Here is a 23,048-nt window from a genome sequence, read left to right as displayed (position 1 = left end):
TTAAACTAAATTATTTTGAAACGGTCCAACGTGATAATTCATATTGATGTTAGGTGACCTTTTTAATAGGGGTTTCAGCAATTCAGATATGGAATTCAGAGAGGTATCAGGACTGAACAACCGTGTCATACTGAATACAGAATGACTATATGGTTTACATACGTGATCTGTGCATCTTGGCAGAGTCGCTGATTTGCAATATTATTAAATGTCTCCCGAAGGAATCACACGAAAAAAACAACAACACCTAAATCACCTTCGTAGGAAAAAACGCCTCAGTTGAGATGACTGAAATATTTTACAACGGATCTCGCTTGGGGCTAAACATATGAAAAGTAACACATTTAAAACTCAACGGGAGGTCAGAAGTCTGTGGACCAGACACAGGAGCCGCCTACCTCTTCAACAACAACATCTGCGTGCAGTTTCAGCACAAGAGCTTTAAGAGAGACCTGTGTAATGAGTAATGGGCGCTTTAGTGTCAGAAAGAAGCACAGTGCACACTCAGATCTGGTGCGAACAAAAATATGTATCGCAACCAACAACCAAACTGCACACAACAAAACGAAACAAGAGACATAAACAAATAAACAAGCACATAAGGATACGCTTGTAAACACTGATTTACTGCAACAATAAAATGAATCTCAATAAGTGCATATACCTCAGTGTCTGTCTATCTGTCATACGCTAGTCTTATATATGACATGTTCGTAGCCTATAGGCTATATGTCATATATTTCTTACCCTTATTAAAATATATTTAATAACGGTCATGTTCAGGTATACTATTCTTTTAACTTTTAACTTTCACTTTCATTTCATTGATGTGATGAAGTGTTGACTGTTTTGATATCAACGTCAGACACATTGGCGTCCCTCTGCGCTGTGAGGACAGTGACGCGCGTCCTGCCAGCGGATATATTACTATAGAGCCCGGGGTGGAAAGAGCGCCAGCCCTGCTGCGGACACCCGGAGGTAGGCAACACTCTCCTCTTCTCCTCACGCATTTCCATATTATCTGAATTGTTTTTTTCCTAAAAATGTAGCCTACTGCTAGCCTAGGCTATCCTCCATGAAGTTCATATAGCCTACTAAGTAGCCTATTCACTGGTACACTGTCAAATGTAATTTAATTTGTAAAATAATAATAATAATAATAATAATAATAAGAAGAAGAAGAAGAAGAAGAAGAAGAAGAAGAAGAAGAATTATTAATTATTTTACAAAATTAAATTACAATTATTATCGTTAATCGATTAAACAGAAGTGTAAATATAATAATAATAATAATAATAATAATAGTAATTATTATTATTATTTTACGAAATAAAATTATGTATTGATTTATTTTCTTTGTATTTGTAGGAGATATGGGATGAAATATGAAATGTTTTGATTGAGAGAGAGAGAGAGAGAGAGAGAGAGAGAGAGAGAGAGACTGCTGGCACTACAGCTATTTTGTTTATCCAAATTAAGGAGGAGAAAAAAAAACTGAAAAAGATTTCTGTACTTTGAGATTAAGATTACGTTTAAGCACTTTGAGATGAAGGGCGCTTTATTAAACAAGGAATTATATCATATATACTGCCGCCGCCCAAGTACTGGCTGGGATGTGTGCTGGCGGCGGGTCGAGGTCTTTTTATTTCCTGCGCTGCACGTTTCGGATGGAGCACTTCTATTGAGTGTATTTATTGAGTACATTAAAGAAACGTGAAGTAATTTGTACGCTGAATATTGCTATTGGTTATGAAGGAATATCAATAAAAATACATAAATGTTGAAATGAATAAATACATGCACAAATAAATGTTGAAATAAATTAATAAATATATACATAAATGTTGAAATATATACTGAAATGTATACATTTATTTTTTCATTTATTTATTTAACTATTTAATTATTCATTTCAACATTTATTTATTTATTAATGTTGAAATGATACATACATGTTGAAATAAATAAATTAATAATGTAATTTATAAACGCTTTAATGTCAGTACATTTGTATTTTTTATCATTTATTTAAACATTTATCTGTGCATTTATTTATTATTTTCAACATGTGTTTATTTTGGCATAGTCCTCCATAATTTGTTATTATTTCTGTGATTAATTTTAAATGTGTAATGGTTGATTTATAACAACATTTCCACGACGTTATTTGTTTAACTGGAAAAATTAGCCGATATTTTACTTTATTTGTAAAAATGAATGTTTGCTAAGAAATCTTTATTAAACCTTCATGTCTGCATGCGAGTCATCTTGGATAAAGAAACCTTATCAAATAATACATAAAACATTATTATTATTATTATTATTATTATTATTATTATTATTATTATTATTATTACTACTACTACTACTACTACTACTACTACTACTACTACTACTAATAATAATAATAATAATAATAATAATAATATTTTATTTTTGTTTTGTAGTTTTGGAACGGGGTCTGTTATTTCTATTTCCAATTATTATGATTGTGATTATGATTCTCATTAAAAAAATATACATTGAAGATTATTATTATAATGTACAAGTTCTCTTCAGCTAAGCTAGTCTCTTATAAGATGGACATAGAGCAGTAAACAAATTGTACATTTTTTTTTTTTTGCAGGAAATAATCAGGGAAGGTGGTGAATCCAGAGGTAAAAAGAAAACAAAAGTTTAAGAATATGGATGTCTGGGCTTTGGAATAGTTCACTGGCAACTGGTGTAGCAGGGTTGCATTTACAAAACTTGTCTGTTAACAAGACAATTTGTTAACCTGACTAGCTAAAAACTTGTCTGAGTCTTAGCTGTGAAGCAAGTTCTTGGAAAGCTGTGGAGAATATGTGCTAAAAGATGCAGCAGGAAACTAATCATACAGAGTTAAAGAAACCAACACCAAAAACGCCTTTAGTGCTTGAACTGGAGGCAAGGCTCTCGGGAGGCAAAACACACCAGATCATAAGAACATATGAAGGGTTACAGAGCACTACCAATAGAAAGACCATGGAGAGGGAGAGAGAGTGTGATGGGAAAACTGGCAAGGAGACCCATGGCTGTCCTGGCCGTTCAAAAGTAGCACAAGAAATCATGCAAAAACCACTGGCGTTTTATCATGCTCTGTCTGATAAGGTTTCCGACAAAGAGGTGTTGAGAACTGCATCAGGGGGGTTGGCTCTACAGGGAATCTACTACACAGGGCATCTGGTGGACATGCTGGAGAGCAGGGAGCAGCTCATTGAGGTACCTGAGTCTTTCTCACTGGGGGATCCAGAGCAAAACTCCACCTTCAGGCAAAAGGAGTTTCTGTCCTGCTCTTCCCAGACTGCCTTCCAGGCTCTCGTGGAGAAGGTGGGTTTCAGCTTGAGCTGCCCCTCCGATGGGGGTGCAGAAGCTGGGGAACAGGTGGACACCACTGAAGATCACAGCTCTTCAGAACTCAGGGAAATGTTGAAGTCAGTATCTGCACAGACCAGCGTGTGGGTGACGAAGTACCATTACGTACCGCAGGCCACCAGCTCCATTGAAAAGCTGCAACTCAGGCTGTCCCACAGTGCTTTACAAGAGCTTCAGGTGACTGAGAGTCTTTTGTCCAACAGGAGGGATACCCCTGCCATCTTGACCAACAGAGTGAAAGTTTTTTTTGAGAGGTTTGGTTCGCATGTTAACCAGGGTCCTCTGCACTTTGGAGGGGTGTTCTGGTGGAAAGCTTCTGCTGAGGGCTTCCAGAGCACAAAGCTCACAGAGATGAGGAGTCTGATTACTGAAGCCTTGGACACCTATATTGGTGCTGACATTGAAAAAGCCTTGATGCAGCTGAACCGACAACTTACTAAAATTGACAACAACTCTCTCATTAAAGTGAAGATCTCTGCCAGTCACACTGGAGGTCCAGCCAACATGGAGAGTCACCTGCACTGGAAGTCCCTTCTTGTTTCCAGTCGCAGAACTTGGAGTCTCACTGACAGAGGATCATCTCTGATACCTGTGTGGGACATAGTTCTGTCTAATCACAGGAGGGACTTTAAAGATGCTGTCAAATTGAAGAGCACTCTCAAACACACCTATGAAATCCTCACAGAGCAATGTACAGAAGAGAAGAGACAGAAATGTGAATCTCTTAAAGAACCTCCTGAGCAGTCCTTGTCCCCTAATGTACAGGTAGACCAACCAAAATATCAGTCCATGTCTGTCACAGAACCTGAGCCTCCAGCTAAAGGGAAGAGGCCATCCCAGTCAAAAAACACTGGCAAGGGCATAGGAAATGAATGGATAAGAATACGGGACAAAACAGCAGGAGCAACTCAGCATATGAGGACAGAAGAGAAGAGGCAGGAAGAAACAGCAGGAGAGCTTCGGGAGAGGATTCTGGTGGCAACATTCTGTGAGCGGGACCAGTCCAGCTGTGTGGCACACCTAACCTCACTGCTGGATATAAAGAGAAGACTGTACAGGGACACTGGGAATCACCACATATGGTTTAACACATACTTTTTGGACTGCAGCCTTCAAAGCTGCCTTGTGAAAACCATGGAAGAATGCATGTACTGTTCAGAGGAGGAGTCCAATGAAATCAAAAAGCTGATACGCAAACTTCTGGAGCCTGATCCATTTGCTGCAGTTGACTTTCCCAAAATGCTCTGTGTGATCAGGTGGGCCTATGCCTCGGAGAGAAACATGCGGGGGAATGTCTTTGCTCAAGATGTTCCTGAGCTGATCACAATTCTGAGAAAGGAAAAGGAACGCATAAAATCATCTGCTTCTGAGACTGAGCAGGAGACACAGATTGAAGCCACTGCTCTGATCACACTGTCAATCAATCATCTTCGTCAGATGCTGAGAATGAAACAACAGTATGAGGCTGAGATTCTTATGCTCTCAGTTGTGAGTGCTACCGGATACAGAATCAAAGGAAACATGTTCAGTCATCTATTAAGCTGGAAAGATATTGATTTCATGGAGAAACAGATGCTTCAATCCTATGAGAGATACTGCAATTTGAACCAACAAAGTGTGTCCAAAGCACAAGCCTACACTTTAGTGCAGACCTTGACAACAGCCAAAGACAGTGGCCCTGTTTCCTCTGAAGACAAACAGAAACGTTTAGATTTATTTAAAATGTGCACAGGAGACAGCATTTCAAGTGAAATCTCTGCAATACTGGGATGCTGTCAAAAGATATCGATAGACTGGGAAACTGCTGAGAAAGAATTAAAATCAGTGTATGAGAAGTGTGAACCTGTTAAGGAACACTTTGAGAAGTCCGTGTCTCATATTAATCTAGAAAATGTACAAGAACACCAGTTTGCCTCTGTTCCAGACACTAATTCTATGGTTGAAGTAGAGAACAACATTTCAAGTGAAATTACTGCAATACTGGAAAGCTGTAAAAAGTCATCGACAGACTGGGGAACTGTGGAAGAAGAATTAAAATCAGTGTATCAGAAGTGTGAACCTGTTAAGGAATGCCTTGAGTCATCCTTGTCCCATAATAATCTAGAAAATGAGCAAAAACACCAGTTTGTCCCTGTTCCAGCAACTGACTCTTTGGGTGAAGGGGAAAAACTCACCAAGCCAATTAAAACTGGTGAAGGTACTGGAACCAAAGTGAGGAAAACGGTGGAAAGAAAGATTAACAGGACCCACTCCGCTTTCAAGAATCTGCTTGTCAGACTGGGTCTCCTAAAATATTATCCCCAAAAATTGAGAAAAACAGACATTCTTGTAATTGATAAGCTGTCGTTGCAGATGAATCATCCCATCACAGAGGAAGAGCTTCCCTTTCATTACCTGTACAAACTTATGATGCTGGACTACAGGGCGAGGACCGTAGTTTGGAAAGAAGACAGGAAAACAACACATGTAGAAGAGCAGGGCCCCTCAGCTGGGGCTGGTGATGTAGACAGTGAAGATGAAGACTTTTTCAGTAATGAGACCAGACAGACCTGTGAGGAGACTGAAGACCAGCTGACACACATTCACCCCATGGATATCCACATGGCTGTGTTCCACTGCGCAGATGACTTTCTGAGGCAGTACCTCCTTCTTAAATATACAACCTGTCAGTATGCCTTGCCTCTGTTAATACCCCAACCATGCAGTGATACAATTGAATTTCCTCTCTGGGCTCTTAGGCAGGTGAAGAAGACCTGGGGCTGTAAAGATCTCTCGGAGAAGGACGGCTTCATCAAATGCAAGAACAGCCATGTGTTCAACACCAGTGTGCCAACAGTGTCCTTCTTAAGGCTGGGAAACTGTTCAGCCTCCAAATCCCAGATCCTGAATAGTGTCATTAGCAAGCAGAAGCACAACATCTTCTTCCACCGTCACTGCAGAGGCAGCACTGCACACTGCCTGCTCATGGACGGTGTTGTGGAGATTGCCTGGTATTGTCCTGGAGGCAAGGAGGATGACATCTTTGATAATTGCTTGTCCTTCACCAATCTTCATGGTGATGCTAGCCAACTCCCAGCACAGGTTGAGTTTCTGCAGGAGGTCAGTGCTGTCAGTGTGGTTCTGATTTCAGGGTCTCTAAATGAAGCTGCCAGGAAGACCTCAGAGGCTCTATTGAAGTCACCTGCTCCAGTGATCTTCCTCTTTGATGACAACAGCATAGTCAGCCGTGGGAAAAACCCAAACAAGGTGAAACTGGCAGTCAGAAACAAGAATGAAGCTGAATTGGTTGATAGAATAATTTCCAACATCAAGTGCTTTGTCACAGAACAGTCTAACACTTCCAGTCTCAGTGAATTCCTATCTACGGCACGGAGACTTAGGTTTGACATAGATGAAAACAATGAAAAATGCATGGAAGGCAATGCGATAGCCAGTGCTGTACTCCGTTGGATAAAGGAGGAGAATCTGACAGCCGTGAAGGAAAGACTTTTGCCTTTGCAGGGCAAGCTTTGGTATGACTGGTGCACCAAAAACAAGGAGCAGTACAGACTGAAGGGCAATGCGAGCAAGAGCATTGAGCAGCAGCTGTGTGAAATTAAAAAAGAGAAAAAGGTGATCCGGAGTGAACAGTTGAAGAAAGCTTTCCCTCTTAACGGTCTCATGAGATCTTTCCTGGAGTGTTTGGGCTCCTCATCGCTTTCCAGGGACACTAAAATGTTCATGCTACAGTGGCTAAGGACTTATCTGGATGATTTGACCACAGAAACCCTGTTGAAACTGGAGGAAAAATATCACACACAATGGACCGGGATGAGAAAGAACAAAAACACCATAAAGAGAGGTGTTGAATTCAGACTGCAGAAAGAGTTAGATCTAATATCTGAGGAGCTCAATGCAGCCACTTTAGGGATTCAACATTTTTTTAGGGAAATGGGGCAGATCTATGAAGCGCAGCTGGACAATCGAGAGAGAATACCAAAGACCCAAGACTATGTTCACTGTCTTCCGGACATAGGAGCTGAAATGCTGATCTCAGGATACCCTCTGGAGCTTATGGATGGAGATGCTGCCCATGTGCCCCTGGAGTGGATCGGAGCTGTGCTGGACAAACTCATTGAAAAAAATGGCAATAAAAGAGTGTTTGTCCTTTCTGTTCTTGGCATCCAAAGCTCTGGCAAGTCCACGCTGCTGAACACCATGTTTGGGCTTCAGTTCACAGTGAGTGCAGGGAGATGCACCCGGGGAGCGTTCATGCAGTTAGTGAGAGTGGATGAAGAGGTCAGAGAGCAGTTGCAGTACGACTATGTCCTCATAGTGGACACCGAGGGGCTTCGGTCTCCAGAGCTCAGTAACAAATCTCTCCTGAGTCACGACAATGAGCTGGCCACCTTCATCATCGGGATAGGGGACATGACTTTGATCAACATCATGGGAGAGAATCCCTCTGAGATGCAGGACATCCTTCAGATCTGCGTCCAGGCTTTCATGAGAATGAAGAGAGTGAAGCTGAACCCCAGCTGCATTTTTGTGCACCAGAATGTAGCAGAAACGTCTGCTGGGGAGAAGAACATGGAAGGCAGGAGGCGACTGCAGGAGAGACTGGACGAAATGACTCAGATCGCCGCGAAAGAGGAGCACTGTGATGTGGCTGCCTTCAGTGACATAATCCATTTTGATGTCGAATCTCAGGTGTTCTACTTCAAGAATCTTCTAGAGGGAGACCCTCCAATGGCTCCTCCGAACCCCTCCTACAGCCAGAACGTCCAGGAACTAAAGACCAAGATGCTCTCCATTGCAAAGTGGCGTCCAAACTGTAGGTTTTCTACACTGACTGAGTTTAAGTCCAGAACAGAGGACTTGTGGAACTCACTGTTGGGCGAAAACTTTGTGTTTAGCTTCAAGAACACCTTGGAGATGGTGGTGTACAGCAATTTAGAAAAGGCTTATGGAACATGGACTTGGCAGTTGAGAAAATGTGCCATAGAAGTTCAAAACAGACTGCGCAACCAAATCATGAATAATATAATACAGGACATCCGTGCGTTAAACCACATGCAAGCATTTGATGAGACGTACCGCAAAATTACCACTGAAATAGAGAAGTATTTCAGTGAGGAGAAGCACTCCGGATTACTGATCCAATGGAGGGCCAATACAGAGAAGAGGCTGGAAATGGTGAAACATGACCTCACTATGGAAACTCATGACATGTGTGTGGAGCTCATCAGATTCAAGAAAAGTCAGTTTGAGTTGGACCAGAAGAAATCCAAATATGAGGCTCAGCTGCTCACTAGGAGTAAAGCTCTGGCAACTGAACTAAAAGGGAAGGCATCTAATAAAATGGACATTAAAAAGGCTTTCCAGAAACTGTGGGTAGAATGGAGTGATGAAATTTCTGCTTTGCATGTGCCAAAGAATGAGGAAGATATAGAAGCTGTAGTGGACACCATCCTCCTTGATTGTTTCAAAAAGCACGTGGATCTAATCGCTAAAGTGATGAAAAAAAGCGAAAGATTCTTGTTTAATGAAAAGACACACATTTCGAAACAATCAAAAATGGTTTTATTAACGCAAAGATTCACTTACAAAGATCGAGTGTCTGTAGATGAGCTAACAGAGGACATCACACAAACCGTGAACACTTATATCGAGCGAAAGAAAGAGGAAAAGCTTGACTTCAGTCAGAGTTACATCTACGGAATGTTGGATGAGATCAAGGAGCACATTGATGAGTTTGGACAATCTGTGAAGCACTTCAGGATCACAGATGACTACAGAGTGGAACTTTCCATCTACCTCTGTAGATCATCTATGGAGAAGTTCAAGGACATGCGTAAGGCATTCAGGAAAGCGAATGATCCCCTGGCCTACCTATTTAGCAAAAGATCTGAGTATGTCAAGATGTTTGAAAGTTTCTGTCAAGGAATTACATCCACCACATTCTTTGCAGACTTTCTGTGCACTAAGCTGAAACCAGCCATCCAGCAGGCAGTGTATGATAAGGCCAGCATCAGGATCACAGAGGAGATGAGGTCAAACTACCCAGCTTTCAGTGGCAACAGATCCAACCTGGAGAATCACATCCTGAGACACCTTGCTGAGGTGGGCAACTTTAACTCCTACATGGAATACATTAACCATCCAAAGCGTTACTTTGTAAGATTTATTAGGCAGCACGTGGCAAAGTACTGCAAATGTGGAGATAGTCTTGTGAGGTTACTGAAGGAAAGCCTTGAGTCTTTAATTAAGACCGTCTGCTCCACCAGCAATGAAGTAACTGCCGTGGTACAAGTGAATCAAGGCAATGCCTCGATGTGGCTGAATAAATTTTGTGCAGACATCGGGGGACACATAGTTCTGTCAAGAGACGACCTAAGAAGCATTGAGGCCGAAGACATCAGCGACCTGCATTTCTTCAAAAACACAATGCAGGAGAACCTGGCAGTTATGGCACATGAACTGAAAGAAGGTTTCAAAGACAAAACAACAGATCGGTCACAATTCCGCAAGAAACCGGATGACATCCTGACTCAGCAGCTCAGTGGGTGCTGGGAGCAATGCCCCTTCTGCAAAGCCATCTGCACCAACACCATCCCCGGCCATGACACTGATCACAGCATCCAGTTCCATCGCCCCATGGCTCTTGCTAGATGGTATTATCACAATACTGAGCATATTTGTATCGAGTTCTGCACCACATCAGTCAGTAGTGACCGGTCATTCTATCCTCACCATGGTGATGTTAGAACTGTTCCTTGGAAAAAGTACAAAGAAGCCGGTCCACCCTACAGCACATGGAGCATCACTCCAGACCACTCTGAGAAGCTGTACTGGAAATGGATCATCTGCACATGGCAGGAGGAGATGGAGAAGAAAACTGGAAAGAAGTTTACAGGCCCGGGGGAAATCCCAGAGAGCTGGAAAACCATCACAAAGCAAGCCGTGCTGCAGGAGCTGCAATAGTCACCTATATCTCACCAGGGATGAGAAGTTCTTGTTCAATGGCTCCCTTCCTGGAAGTGAAATAGAATGAAAGAGAGGAAGATAACAGTGTGGAAAGTACACTACAATGCCTCCGGCATTTTCAAATTATTTCATAATGATTTATACACACACACACACACACACACACACACACACATACACATGTCCATAGAAAATAGAAAACCTGTATTTGGAAAATTATATATATATATACATATATAGCGGTCTTAGCCCACTGCATGTTTTTCACTTTTATTTTGATTACCTTAATTATATTCACATGATCACTTTACACCTTTTTATGTGTTCTCCCTGTCTAGTAACTGTGCATTGCAAAGTGGAGGAATTGGATAATTAAAATTTAGACTGTTTAAAAGCTCCCTGTCACCAGTGAAGGGGTGACCACTTCCAGAGCAGTGCAGGTGTTTCTTATATCCTCACCGCCTCCTCTCGCCTGCACTGCCCACTTTATCTTTGTGTTCATTTTAACGATTTAAATGATTTGTGTTTGAATTGTTTTTCCTAACAATAAACAAAATTTAAATGTCATCATGTCTGGCTGCTCTCTCCCACAATTCCACAACCTTAATTCTCTCCCCATCAACCATATGATACAATGGTGTCAACCGAACACCATATAAAAAGTGTATTGAACCACTTTCACTCCTAATGATACAATCTGACAAATTCACATCATCAAAGGGTGTAATAATGCTAAATTGAAGTGTATGAAGCAAACTCAGAAGAAACATATATATTTAAGATATTGTGGTATTGTGATATATGTGGTTTCAACTTTCATGCATAAAAGGGTTAACTGGTATGATGAATGAATGCATGACTATCAAAACCCATGGAATCAGGCTCCTTGATGGAGCCAAGGCCTTTAACAGCTATTTAGAATTGTATTGAAATTAATATATTTTGCCCCATCTTGTGGTCAAATACAAAAAATTAAATAAAATAATGAAAAATTAAAAGTAGATTATAATTGTTATCCATTCATCATACCAGTTATATTTCCTGAGTTTTTTGTATGGCTATGATCAATAATTAATTGATTTATAGTAAAAAATATAAAAAATCCCATTGCCTCCAATGGTGGAACCCTCAAATTTCCATTTCTCATGCAGTGGAATGTTCCATAGCCAATCAGCAGTGAGGACTTACAGCCCTTTAATCGGATGCCTTTCCTTTTCATTACTGGTCAAATGCACCACGTCTTCCTGTAAGTGAGGAAGATTCTCTGCGCATTGCCATTTTTCACCGTCATTTGTCATTGTAGTCCTAAATCAGCATATTATTAGATTGCCCTGTTCTAATCAAATCTTGGGCCAGGCTGTGTTGCTTGTCGGTCTTGATTGGATTTGCAGTCTCAACAATCACTGTTTTGGTCATCTGGGTAAGGAAATGGGCTGGTAAATAATAAAAATAACAATTATATATGGGGAGGGGAGGTTATTTGCCAAGGAAAATATAGTAGTGTTCTGTAGAGTGATAGTGTTTACTGATTCAATTTTTTTTTTTTTACAAAGTTACTGGAGAGCAGAAGATGAGAATTGGTGGGTGAGTTGGGGGGCGGGGGGGTTTGGTGCAGGCAAAAGTCTTAAATATGTAGTATATATATAGTAATATAAAAAATATGAACCTAAAACTATCAATTTCTTACAAAAAAAAATATTTGAATAGATTAATTGCTAGACATTTCAAAGAAAAGCTGTTAAAATATGTCTACTGTTTGATGAAATGCACATTGTATAAAGACATTAGCATGTGCTAGTTGATACTATCTACGATACTGTGTAGGATTTGGTATATAACATTGAAATAATATTAAATGATCTGTGAAGACTATATTACTGGAAAGCATCATAGAAAAGAATCACAACAAATTACTTTAGATATTAGATTGTTTGTTAAGTAAATTGTCTGCAAATTGCAGTTTTCAAAGGGAGACACTCCATCAGTCTCCCCAGACCTCGCCAGGGCCCTTCCAGACAGCCTGGCTGTGGAGGCTGATGTCAGACTGGGGCTCGGGGTCTGCGGACAAGACACACAACAGTACAGTGAGCCAGGCACAGCAGGCCTAGAGTTGTGTCACCACTGCACCACTGATTACAGGTGGATTACAAAAACCTCACAACACATAGTACATACAATCATAAGCTGTATGTTGGCAATACAGTTTAGTACAGTGTTCCACAATGCAGTGCAGTTTAATGTAGTCTGGCATAGATTCTACAAGTCTCTGAACTCTACTGGAGGGATGGAACACCATTCATCCAAAAGATATTCCCTCATTTGCTGTTTTGAGGCCTCGCCCTGGATCTCCAACCTTGTCATTGAGCAGAAGAAGTTGGGTGGCCTGAGAGTCTGCGTTGACCTCTGCGAGGTGAATAAGTCTGTAATAGCAGACAAATACCCTCTCCCCACCACTGAGGAGCTCACCACCAACTTCTACGATCTTCTCCAAGCTTGACCTTCAGCAGGATTATTTGCAAGTATCCCTCCACCCCAAAAGCAGGGACCTCACTACATTCATCTCACACACTGGCATGTTCAGGTACACGCGCATGCCGTTTGGTCTCAGTTCTGCACCAAGTTGCTTTAAAAAAATAATGCCATCTATCTTTGCTGAAATTCCTGGGATGGCTGTCTACCTAGATGACATTGCTCTGACACATTTCAACGGGAGGATGGCTCCCGCTGGCATGGTATTCACCTTCGGAGGGTGCCTGCACCTTAACCGCAACCACCGGCCAACCCCAGTGACCACACTTCTGCTGGGAGTGCCCCAGCCCCTGTCACTACTGGGCCTCCGACGCCAGCAGCCCTACCCCCCATGTTGTCTGCGGCACAAGCTCACCCAGCAGCTTCATCTCTATCCGGGCCTTCTTTGCAGGAAGGACTGAGTCCGCCTGTTCGGGCACGGTCCTGCCCTGGACATCTGCGGGATTTTGTTACCTCCTATCATGCCTGACCTTTTCACGGGGGGGGGCAATGTTATGTCAGTGCGACACTGCCATTTGCAGTTTGCATTATTTGGTTGATAGGTTACCTTGGCATTCGAGAGTTAAGTGGGGTTTTACAGCAAGTGGAGAGTGCATTTTGTTTTGTTAAATAAAGCCTGGCGTGTTTCTCACTGTTTGAACATAACACACTCCTGCACCCCCCTTGCAAGGCGTGGCCCACTGTTCAGCTTGCTTGTTTTTCTTCAGTTTTATTTTTATGCTTTTGTCCACCAGATGGGTGCATTCTTGGTCTTTTTTCCACCATTGTAACTTTGTTAATTATAAATTGTTTTTTCATACTACACCCAACGCATGCCAAAACCAGATTGATGGCAGGTTTCTAGAGCATAATTTATCTTTGATTCCATGATCAAACATAACATCCAATCTGAAAACTGATCACTGTGATCAATTATAGAAAAAAATTGAAAATATATTCAATTTATTAATTATTCATTTTTTAGTTTAGTCAAATACAACTCAATAAAACACCATAGCACATATTTGGTAACATTGTATAATAAATGCACATAAATCATGTGATATATTCATTTAGACTACAGACACATACTGAAGACGCATCAACAGGGTAACTAAAAAATAATGAAATACAAGAAGCTGGCAGTCTGTGACACAGGAAGCATAAAGTGTTAGTTTATTATTTATTTCTTGGCAGACGCCCTTATGCAGGGTGACTTACAGGGTAAAAGAGCAAACCAAAAGTACAAAAATACAGTACAAAATTACATATCAGGCACAATACAATTACAGTTTCATTGTATAGTTTATACCTTTATAAAACTGTTCCCGATTGTGTTTTCATTTATATGTAGTAAGTACCATACTGAAAAACACTATATTGAATACACATTACTATAATGTACTAGTTAGTGGCAGCATGGTACAGTAGTACAGTAACAAGTAAGATATTATGACTACAGTGAAGAATATGACAAGGTAGAACATAAACATAAAAATGGTTACAGAGTAATAGAATGCAACAAACACACATTCAGAAACTAAGCCTAGACCAAACCAAATTTGACGTATACATGTATCACAAGTGCAAACCACTCAATTTAAGCCTCAGCTCACTAATATTTATTTAGACTATAGACACAGACTGAACACACATTGACAGGGAGACTAAGAAAGAATGAAGCAAAACAAGCGAGCAGTCTGTGGTTAACTACAACCTCAATATGAAGTGTTTGTTTATCCCTTATAAAACTGTGTGCATTGTCACATCCATATAGTTGCCGATTGTAGTATGTAGTAAGAAGTGTCTCCTGACAATAACTTAAAGCACGCTAGGTTTGTACAGGTTTGCAGTTTGCAGCACACTGTCAGGGCAAAGCTTAGACTCGGCTCGGTGTGTTTTGGCTTAACTCCCAGTGCACTCTGTGCTGAGACCCTCCTTCTGCAGCAGGGCTTCAGAGCGCACCACTAAACTCCCGGGACACAACACCCAGGAGCAACACAGGCACATACAGACTGGTGAGTGTGTTCTTGTTGTTAGTAGGAAATGTAGTAGTATTAGTAGGAGGGAGAGGAGGAGGAGAAGGAGAAGTGTTCCCCAGACAATTGGATTGTATATTATAATGTACTTTATTGTAGTAGTAGTAGTAGTAGTAATAGTAGTAGTAGCATATGATGTTGTTGTAGTAATAAACACCAAAGAATGTAGGAAAGGAAAAGCTAAATCACTATTTATTAATTATATTAGTTAGTTAGTGAGTTTACTATTAATTCTCATTCATCCTTCAAAATTTGGTGTGAAAGTGTTTTGTTCTTGATGAGTGAATTTAAGCTTAGAATCTTGTACAAACACCAACATATTGTAAATGTATTTACTGTGATGTCATATTTAGTGCCAACATATTACAGTTTCTCACTGTGGTGTGATATTTAGTAGCTAAGAAACATTCTACCAATCAGTTTCACAAGGTCAGTTTACTGCAAAACCCCAGACCACACACACTGTTTTAACTCTCTCTCTCTGTGTCTCTCTCTCTTTCACACACACACACACACACACACACACATACACGTGTCCTTTGAACTGTCAACATTGCTCATCAGGCTTTCGTAAACAGGGTCTGCCACCAGCTCACACTACACCCTGGTGTCTTGGACTCCTCTCCATGTGGGAGAAACCAGGAGAAGTGGAGTTCTGTGACTCAGTTCCAATTATTATGACACAATTATTTTCATGGATTCAACACTTCTGAGTTGCTTATACTGCCTAAAAATATTGCAACCTTCATGATCCTTCCTCCCCAGCATGATTTATGGCCTGCTTATTAATTCAATTAGTCGATTTGGTTCCGACTCCTGTGTGACTCTACATTACCACAGAAATGGTCGATGATGTGCATTTCTCATATTTTCCATACACCAAATCTTTATTTTCAGTTAATTTTAGTCCATAGCCCATATATTTATATTATATTTGCAAATTACACAGTGAGCTTAAATGCTACATATATTTGTAATATATTGGTATTTTCAGGCACAAGGCTACTGGTTTCATCTCTGACCAAATCAACAAATAGTTGGAAAGGTGATTCAGGTTAAATGAGAATTTGTTTTCAAAACAACAGCTGGAGCACATGAAACACAGCTGTCTAACTACTTCTCTACTGCTTCTCCTTGGCAGGAACTGGGGCACTCTGGTATCCTTGCCCCCCTTGACTGGTTCCCCCCCATCACTGTGCCCCCCCCACCGGTTCCAGCAGGGACATCAGATGTGTCAGTTCTTAAACAATGCAGTTTATTGTGGGGATTCAGTTTGACAGAAGTGGAAAAAATATAGCATAGGAAAGAAACCATTAAATAAGTGAAGTATACAATATAGGACGAAAGAAATACTGCATAGTATACTATAGTTTAAGGATAGAGAAGGGATGTTAATTGATATGTGGAAAGGGACTTGGCAATGGTAGAAAAGTACTGGGAATATAACAGGAGATAAATAAAGAAAAAAATAAAGTGTTGAGCTGAAGCTGGATTCCAAAACATTCACTAAACATTCAGACCATCCACAGACAAACAACCCAACAAACACACCCTGTAGAAAAAAATAATTGGAATGGGGATAAATGAGATTGAAATGGATACAATCCAGGAAATGCAATTGTAGAAAAGTAACAAAGTAAAGTAAACAAAGGTTAAATGTAAAGTCCTGCAAAGTAACAAAATAAATTAGCAATATCCAATTCTTGATGACATTTCCTCCCTTTTCTCTCTTTCCCAGGCCTGACACCATGTCTCAGCACAGCATCTCTCTAGCCTGCCTACTGTTGGCCTCCCTGACTTTGTCCTCGGTTGCCAGGGAGATAAGGAATCTGGAGACTCTGCAAGACCTGAATGAGACAAGCTTCGGGCGTTCCTTCCCTCGGCACGGTCTCAGACTCCTGCACTGGTTCACCCATCACGCCATCAGCCTGGATGTGAACAGTGACACTGACCACGGAGGTGACGGCAGCATGACCATGCTTTTTGACCCCAGGATGAGGCTGTTCGGTTTCCATCTCTACGACGATCGGTATGGCCGTCTGCCTGCCCTGAACAGCAGCCTTTCCTATCATGTAGTGGGGGACTTGGACACCCAGAACCATCCGGGTGCTCGGGCCTTGCCTTGGTGGGTCAAGCAGGACTACCTGTACGTCAGGAGTCACCATCTCTCAGCTGCAGAGCACCGGGAGGCCAACTGTGAACGTCTGTTAGTGACCTTCAACTCGGACAGCTGGGCAGTGGGAGCTGTCTACTTGGTGGACGTCTCCTTCTTGACCGGAGCCTACTTGGTCAGTGCCAACCTGTTGCGGGACATCCACTCCTGCAGCTTCGAGGAGTTCTCCAGCTCCCTCGTCATCGACCACCGCCATTGCGAGACCAAGAGAGAGGACAACAAGGAGTGCAGTGAGCTGTTCTCCAGCGGCACCACCCTGGAGGTGAAGACTAACAGCAACGGGCAAGCCAGGATGGTGTGGGCCCACCTCCCTTGGGCGAATGGGGAGCTATGGGTGGGCTTGTTTGAGGATGACAGCAGAAGTGACACCAGTGCCCTGGCTTGGCATCAGGTGGACAGAGTAAGGGGGGACAAGCCTACAAAGGTGGACGTCAACCCAGGGTTGCAGGTGCGCCTGTTAAAGGAGAAGACACACATCCTGCTCAGCGGGGAGGAACTGGATGAGGCCTGCGGGGAGATCCCTAGGAAAATCCCAGGCTTCCGGGCATACCTGCAGTTGCACGTCCAGAATGGTCTGGCCTGCGCACGGATGTACATCCACCGGTCCTTCACCAACTGGCGAGAGAAATTGAATGAGGCCTGGGTCGGTTTCTACTCGAAGGAGCTGGACCATGCCAAAAAGTTTCGCAACTTCCAGTGGGTGACCAAATTTGAGGAAGACATGGATCTTGAAGCCTACCTGGTGCTGGAGGATAAATGTTGGGGGGGGAGGATGTCTTGGGGGGTACAGGCCCGTTTCTACCTGGGGAAGGGCTATGGTGAGCTGGTTCGAACCACACCTTGGAAGTGTTGAGCTGGTCAACTGTTTTCAGAGTGTTTGTGAATAAAGTTTTCTGTTCTTTCTGTGCACACCTTGTACCTTCTTCCTTTCTTTTAATTGTGAGAATTGATCAGAATATAGCCAAATTATTGGAGATGCACATGTGGGAAGTATAGCATGGCTGGGCATCCCTTGTACAGTTGTCCTCAGTTGTTTACACATGGTGATTGAAGGTATCGAAACAAAGATCAAAAGTTGATGCACATGTACAGTGAGGGAAAAAAGTATTTGATCCCCTGCTGATTTTGTACGTTTGCCCACTGACAAAGAAATGATCAGTCTATAATTTTAATGGTAGGTGTATTTTAACAGTGAGAGAAAGAATAACAACAAAAAAATCCAGAAAAACGCATTTCAAAAAAGTTATAAATTGATTTGCATGTTAATGAGGGAAATAAGTATTTGATCCCCTATCAATCAGCAAGATTTCTGGCTCCCAGGTGTCTTTTATACAGGTAACGAGTTGAGATTAGGAGCACTCTCTTAAAGGGACTCTCCTAATCTCAGCTCGTTACCTGTATAAAAGACACCTGTCCACAGAAGCAATCAATCAATCAGATTCCAAACTCTCCACCATGGCCAAGACCAAAGAGCTGTCCAAGGATGTCAGGGACAAGATTGTAGACCTACACAAGGCTGGAATGGGCTACAAGACCATCGCCAAGCAGCTTGGTGAGAAGGTGACAACAGTTGGTGCAATTATTCGCAAATGGAAGAAACACAAAATAACTGTCAGTCTCCCTCGGTCTGGGGCTCCATGCAAGATCTCACCTCGTGGAGTTTCAAAGATCATGAGAACGGTGAGGAATCAGCCCAGAACTACACGGGAGGATCTTGTTAATGATCTCAAGGCAGCTGGGACCATAGTCACCAAGAAAACAATTGGTAACACACTACGCCGTGAAGGACTGAAATCCTGCAGCGCCCGCAAGGTCCCCCTGCTCAAGAAAGCACATGTACAGGCCCGTCTGAAGTTTGCCAATGAACATCTGAACGATTCAGAGGAGAACTGGGTGAAAGTTTTGTGGTCAGATGAGACCAAAATCGAGCTCTTTGGCATCAACTCAACTCGCCATGTTTGGAGGAGGAGGAATGCTGCCTATGTGATTGCCAACAAGGGTTTTGCCACCAAGTACTAAGTCGAAGGGGTCAAATACTTATTTCCCTCATTAACATGCAAATCAATGTATAACTTTTTTGAAATGATTTTTATGTTGTTATTCTGTCTCTCACTGTTAAAATACACCTACCATTAAAATTATAGACTGATCATTTCTTTGTCAGTGGGCAAACGTACAAAATCAGCAGGGGATCAAATAATTTTTTCCCTCACTGTATTTTCCACGTGCCAAGCAGGTGGTAAATAATAAAACAGCTGCTGACAGCTCAGATTTGAATGGTGCGGAGCTGCAGGCTTGGCGCAGAGACAGTATTGCTGTCTGAGTGCATGTGTGGTATGATATATAGCATACTGTTTTCCAGAAATTATTTGTAGGATTCACATTGTGAAACACTTCACAATTGGAATTATTAACATTATAATTGGTTTGAACATTAACTGTTAGGGGAGATAAAGCCATTTAATGTGTGTCAGGCTAAGTGATTTTTCAAAAAAATTCTTATGATGAGTAAAACAAAGGCTGTGAAATAATTCATAATTGGTTGTCTTTATGTGAAAGTTGGTTTGAAAGCGCTATGTCGGGTAGCACGAATATCAAATTCATATCAGATGTCAAGCTAACTTTACAGTGGTACCTCATCATGTAAGAACATGACTTTAATGTCATATATTCTGACTTTAATCTCAGACGATTATTCAGATTTTTTTCTCAGAATATAATACCCCAGCGTGCCCCCTCTGAGAGAAAAAATAAATAAAAGAACAAAAACTCCCTAAGTGGCACTACTACGCTTCCATAGTGCCGGCTAATTGTGGTCCACACGGGAGTTGAACGGACCACCAAACTAAAAAATGGTCCGGCCCTTCTGGCAAGTGCCCGATGGCCAGTCCACCTGTGGTTTGTGGGAATAATTTACAAAATTTAAAGTAATAGAGGCAGGTTGGCCCGTCAACGTCAATTAAAATCTCTGTAGTCCCTTTGGAAAGCAATGCCAATCACAATGCCAAGCTCTATATACCAATTGGCAACACCCACTCCTCACAGGTGTAAACACTAGTTTGTTCTATTAGAAATTGTTCACTTAGAAATCAGAGCTTTAGCACTAGAAAAGGCCATAGATGAGCTCTCCTGTTCTGGAGGAAAATTTAAGTCAATGTTGAAGCAAGAGCTAGAGGTCAAGGAGTGAGAGTAAGAGGAGGAAGAGGAAGAACAAGAAGAGGAGGGTGAGGACAAGGATGAGGAAGGACAGTTGTCTCAGATGAGATCAGGGCCACATTGGTTGACCATGTGATCAACCATGGATTGAGTATGAGGGAGGCTGGGCAGAGAGTTCAGCCAAACCTGAGCCGCTACACGGTTGCATCTATCATCCGTACATTCAGAAATGAGAACCTGTAGGTTACCTACCATCTACACTATGCTCTTTATGTATGTATACTGTATTATACTGCAGTCTGACATATCAGTAGGCCTATGTTACTCAGTGATTGGTGGCCAATGTTACACTAATGTCATTTCATATTGAAAGAAAATAGGTTATTTTAGCTTACTGTAACCAATCATATCATATTTGTGGATCTTCTGCAGAACTGAGAGACGGCCAGGCCATGGTGGACAACACCGGCTGTTCACACCAGAACAGGAGACCGCTATTGTGAACATGGTGGTGGCAAACAATACCAGTGGACTATGAGAAATCCAGAACCACATAACTGCAGACAACACAATATTCAATAACATTCACCAGGTGGGCTTGTCTACATTGGACCGTATATTACAGCACAACTGAATCCGGATTAAACAGGTCTAGTTTTTTTGGCATGGCGATGGAAGGTGTATGACTGCCATCCCCTCACACGCTTGCCTCTTCTCCAGGCAATGGAGGATGCATTACTGAATGTTTTTTCCTGGTTTTCTCCTGTTGGGTATGGAAAGTGTTACATACAAAACACAAGTGTTCATTTTGGAAATAAATGATGATGTTTTTGTTACTGTATTGCATTTGTGTGTGTTTGTTTATATATATATCTGAGTAGGTATACATTACTGTGACAATCTTTTACAACCGGCTACAGTGTAACAATGAAAATGCAAAAGGCATAAACCTTCTGATGGGATATTCATAGTAGTGTTTTGTGTTGAGCACATCATTGTGTTGTTGGTTGGTAGACAGAGCTATTCATATGATGTGTGTGTGTGTCATGTTGATGCAAAAAAACATTTTGGAAAGAGATAAAAGAGTTTTGAACGCAGTGTTTGCTTTTGCTAGAGATTTGTAGAGTTTTGCATTTTGTGTTTGTGGTTTTGTGTTTTGTGTTTAGAGTTCGGGGGAAATTAGTCAAAGATTCAGCAAATGTGTGTAAACAATTGGGAAAAACTAATGTTTTATTTAAATGCATCAATTTAATGTTGAGTTTTTACTGTTTTGAATATGATTTATTTTAGTATCTTAATTAATTTAGAAATGGTTTTTAGAAATTGATTTTATTTTTGTTTTAATCTAAAGCATTAAAATGCTGTATTGATTTTACTTTGTAAATGTAAAATACTAAACCTAATAAACAGTATAATGGGATTATATAACATTCATTAACACTGATCTATAACCCGAATTTGACCTGGTCAGTAAAGTGGTAAAAAACAATGCAATTTCATAATCTCCGCAGATTAATATTGGATACAAGCATGATCTATCTGTATTTTGCAGGTTAACTAAATGGAAACTGATCTCGAATTTGATGGTTTCATTTTGTAAAAACATAGACACTAACAATGAGCATCAACACGGAGAGGACCTAATTGAAAACCGGCTGGATAAGAAAGCGCACTCGACTGCTGGAGGAAAGGTGATAAATTAGCCACCCGTTTCCAAATTTCCGAAAGAGGCTTTGTAAGGGGTTTATACATCATTAGTGGAGTATAGGGAATAGGTTTTTATAAAATTAATTTAAAAGCAGGAGGTAAAGCAACTTATATTTTCAACTTTCGTTTTAATGCTGTTTAAGTGAGAAACATATATTGTAGTAAATAAAACCCAAAAATAAATGTTGTAAATATATGGGGTATAAGAAATCTCAATGAAAACAGTATTGAACTAAATACATTTTATTGCAAATGATAAAACAATAAAAGACTAGTGGTGTTCCGTACTGTTCTCATTGGATAAATAGTGTAATGATGGCATAATGTTGAGCTTTCCTGATAGGATGACAGGGTTTCACATTTCTCAACCAATCAGGGAGAGACAGGGATGTTCAAAAGCCAGTGTAAGTGAATTATGTACCACATAATCTAATTAAGAGCGCAACTATGAGCGGCAGAGGAAAGACCAGCGGCAAAGCCAGAGCGAAGGCCAAGACCCGCTCCTCCAGGGCCGGGCTGCAGTTCCCAGTCGGCCGTGTGCACAGGCTGCTGCGGAAGGGAAACTATGCCCAGCGGGTCGGTGCCGGAGCCCCGGTCTACCTGGCCGCTGTGCTGGAGTACCTGACCGCCGAGATCCTGGAGCTGGCGGGCAACGCCGCCCGGGACAACAAGAAGACCCGCATCATCCCCCGCCACCTGCAGCTCGCCGTCCGCAACGACGAGGAGCTGAACAAGCTGCTGGGCGGCGTGACCATCGCCCAGGGCGGCGTGCTGCCCAACATCCAGGCCGTGCTGCTGCCCAAGAAGACCGAGAAGGCCGCCAAAGCCAAGTAGATCCGCACAGCACTGACCTGACCGCAAACCAAAGGCTCTTTTAAGAGCCACGCACAGTTTCTGTAAAATGCAAAGATCTGTTTTTCGGATTTTCTTCAGTTAATTTACTCCTTATGGTTTAGGGATAAGGTTTAATATTTTTATGTATTTATTAGCAGAAGCCTTTAGCCAGGGCAACTTACATAATATACGAGTATTACAAAAGTGAAATACAGTACAGATCAAAACAATATAATTATAAGGTCAAAATTACATGTATTGGAAAATGTATA

At 41.5% G+C, this 23,048-nt stretch overlaps 3 protein-coding genes across 3 annotated transcripts; all 3 read left to right on the top strand.

The window, feature by feature from the left end:
- The first annotated feature begins 2,630 nt into the window (after window positions 1–2,630).
- Window positions 2,631–10,926, top strand: LOC136771913 (interferon-induced very large GTPase 1). Its single transcript, XM_066724480.1, has one exon. The coding sequence runs from the start codon at window positions 2,854–2,856 to the stop codon at window positions 10,354–10,356; it is 7,503 nt and encodes a 2,500-aa protein (XP_066580577.1). The 5' UTR covers window positions 2,631–2,853; the 3' UTR covers window positions 10,357–10,926.
- A 5,088-nt stretch (window positions 10,927–16,014) lies between these two features.
- Window positions 16,015–17,988, top strand: LOC136771914 (uncharacterized). The gene is made up of 2 exons (XM_066724481.1): window positions 16,015–16,139; window positions 16,645–17,988. Exon 2 carries the CDS (start codon window positions 16,655–16,657, stop codon window positions 17,930–17,932), a length of 1,278 nt encoding a protein of 425 aa, XP_066580578.1. The 5' UTR covers window positions 16,015–16,139; window positions 16,645–16,654; the 3' UTR covers window positions 17,933–17,988.
- Window positions 17,989–22,371: 4,383 nt separating this feature from the next.
- LOC136771917 (histone H2A) lies at window positions 22,372–22,828 on the top strand. Its single transcript, XM_066724490.1, has one exon. It carries the CDS (start codon window positions 22,390–22,392, stop codon window positions 22,774–22,776), a length of 387 nt encoding a protein of 128 aa, XP_066580587.1. The 5' UTR covers window positions 22,372–22,389; the 3' UTR covers window positions 22,777–22,828.
- The last annotated feature ends 220 nt before the right edge of the window (window positions 22,829–23,048 follow it).

Source organism: Amia ocellicauda, chromosome 15 (genome assembly GCF_036373705.1).
Source record: "Amia ocellicauda isolate fAmiCal2 chromosome 15, fAmiCal2.hap1, whole genome shotgun sequence".
NCBI lineage: Eukaryota > Metazoa > Chordata > Actinopteri > Amiiformes > Amiidae > Amia > Amia ocellicauda.
Note: the sequence above shows the minus strand (reverse complement) of the source record. Positions and strands in the feature narration are given on the sequence as shown.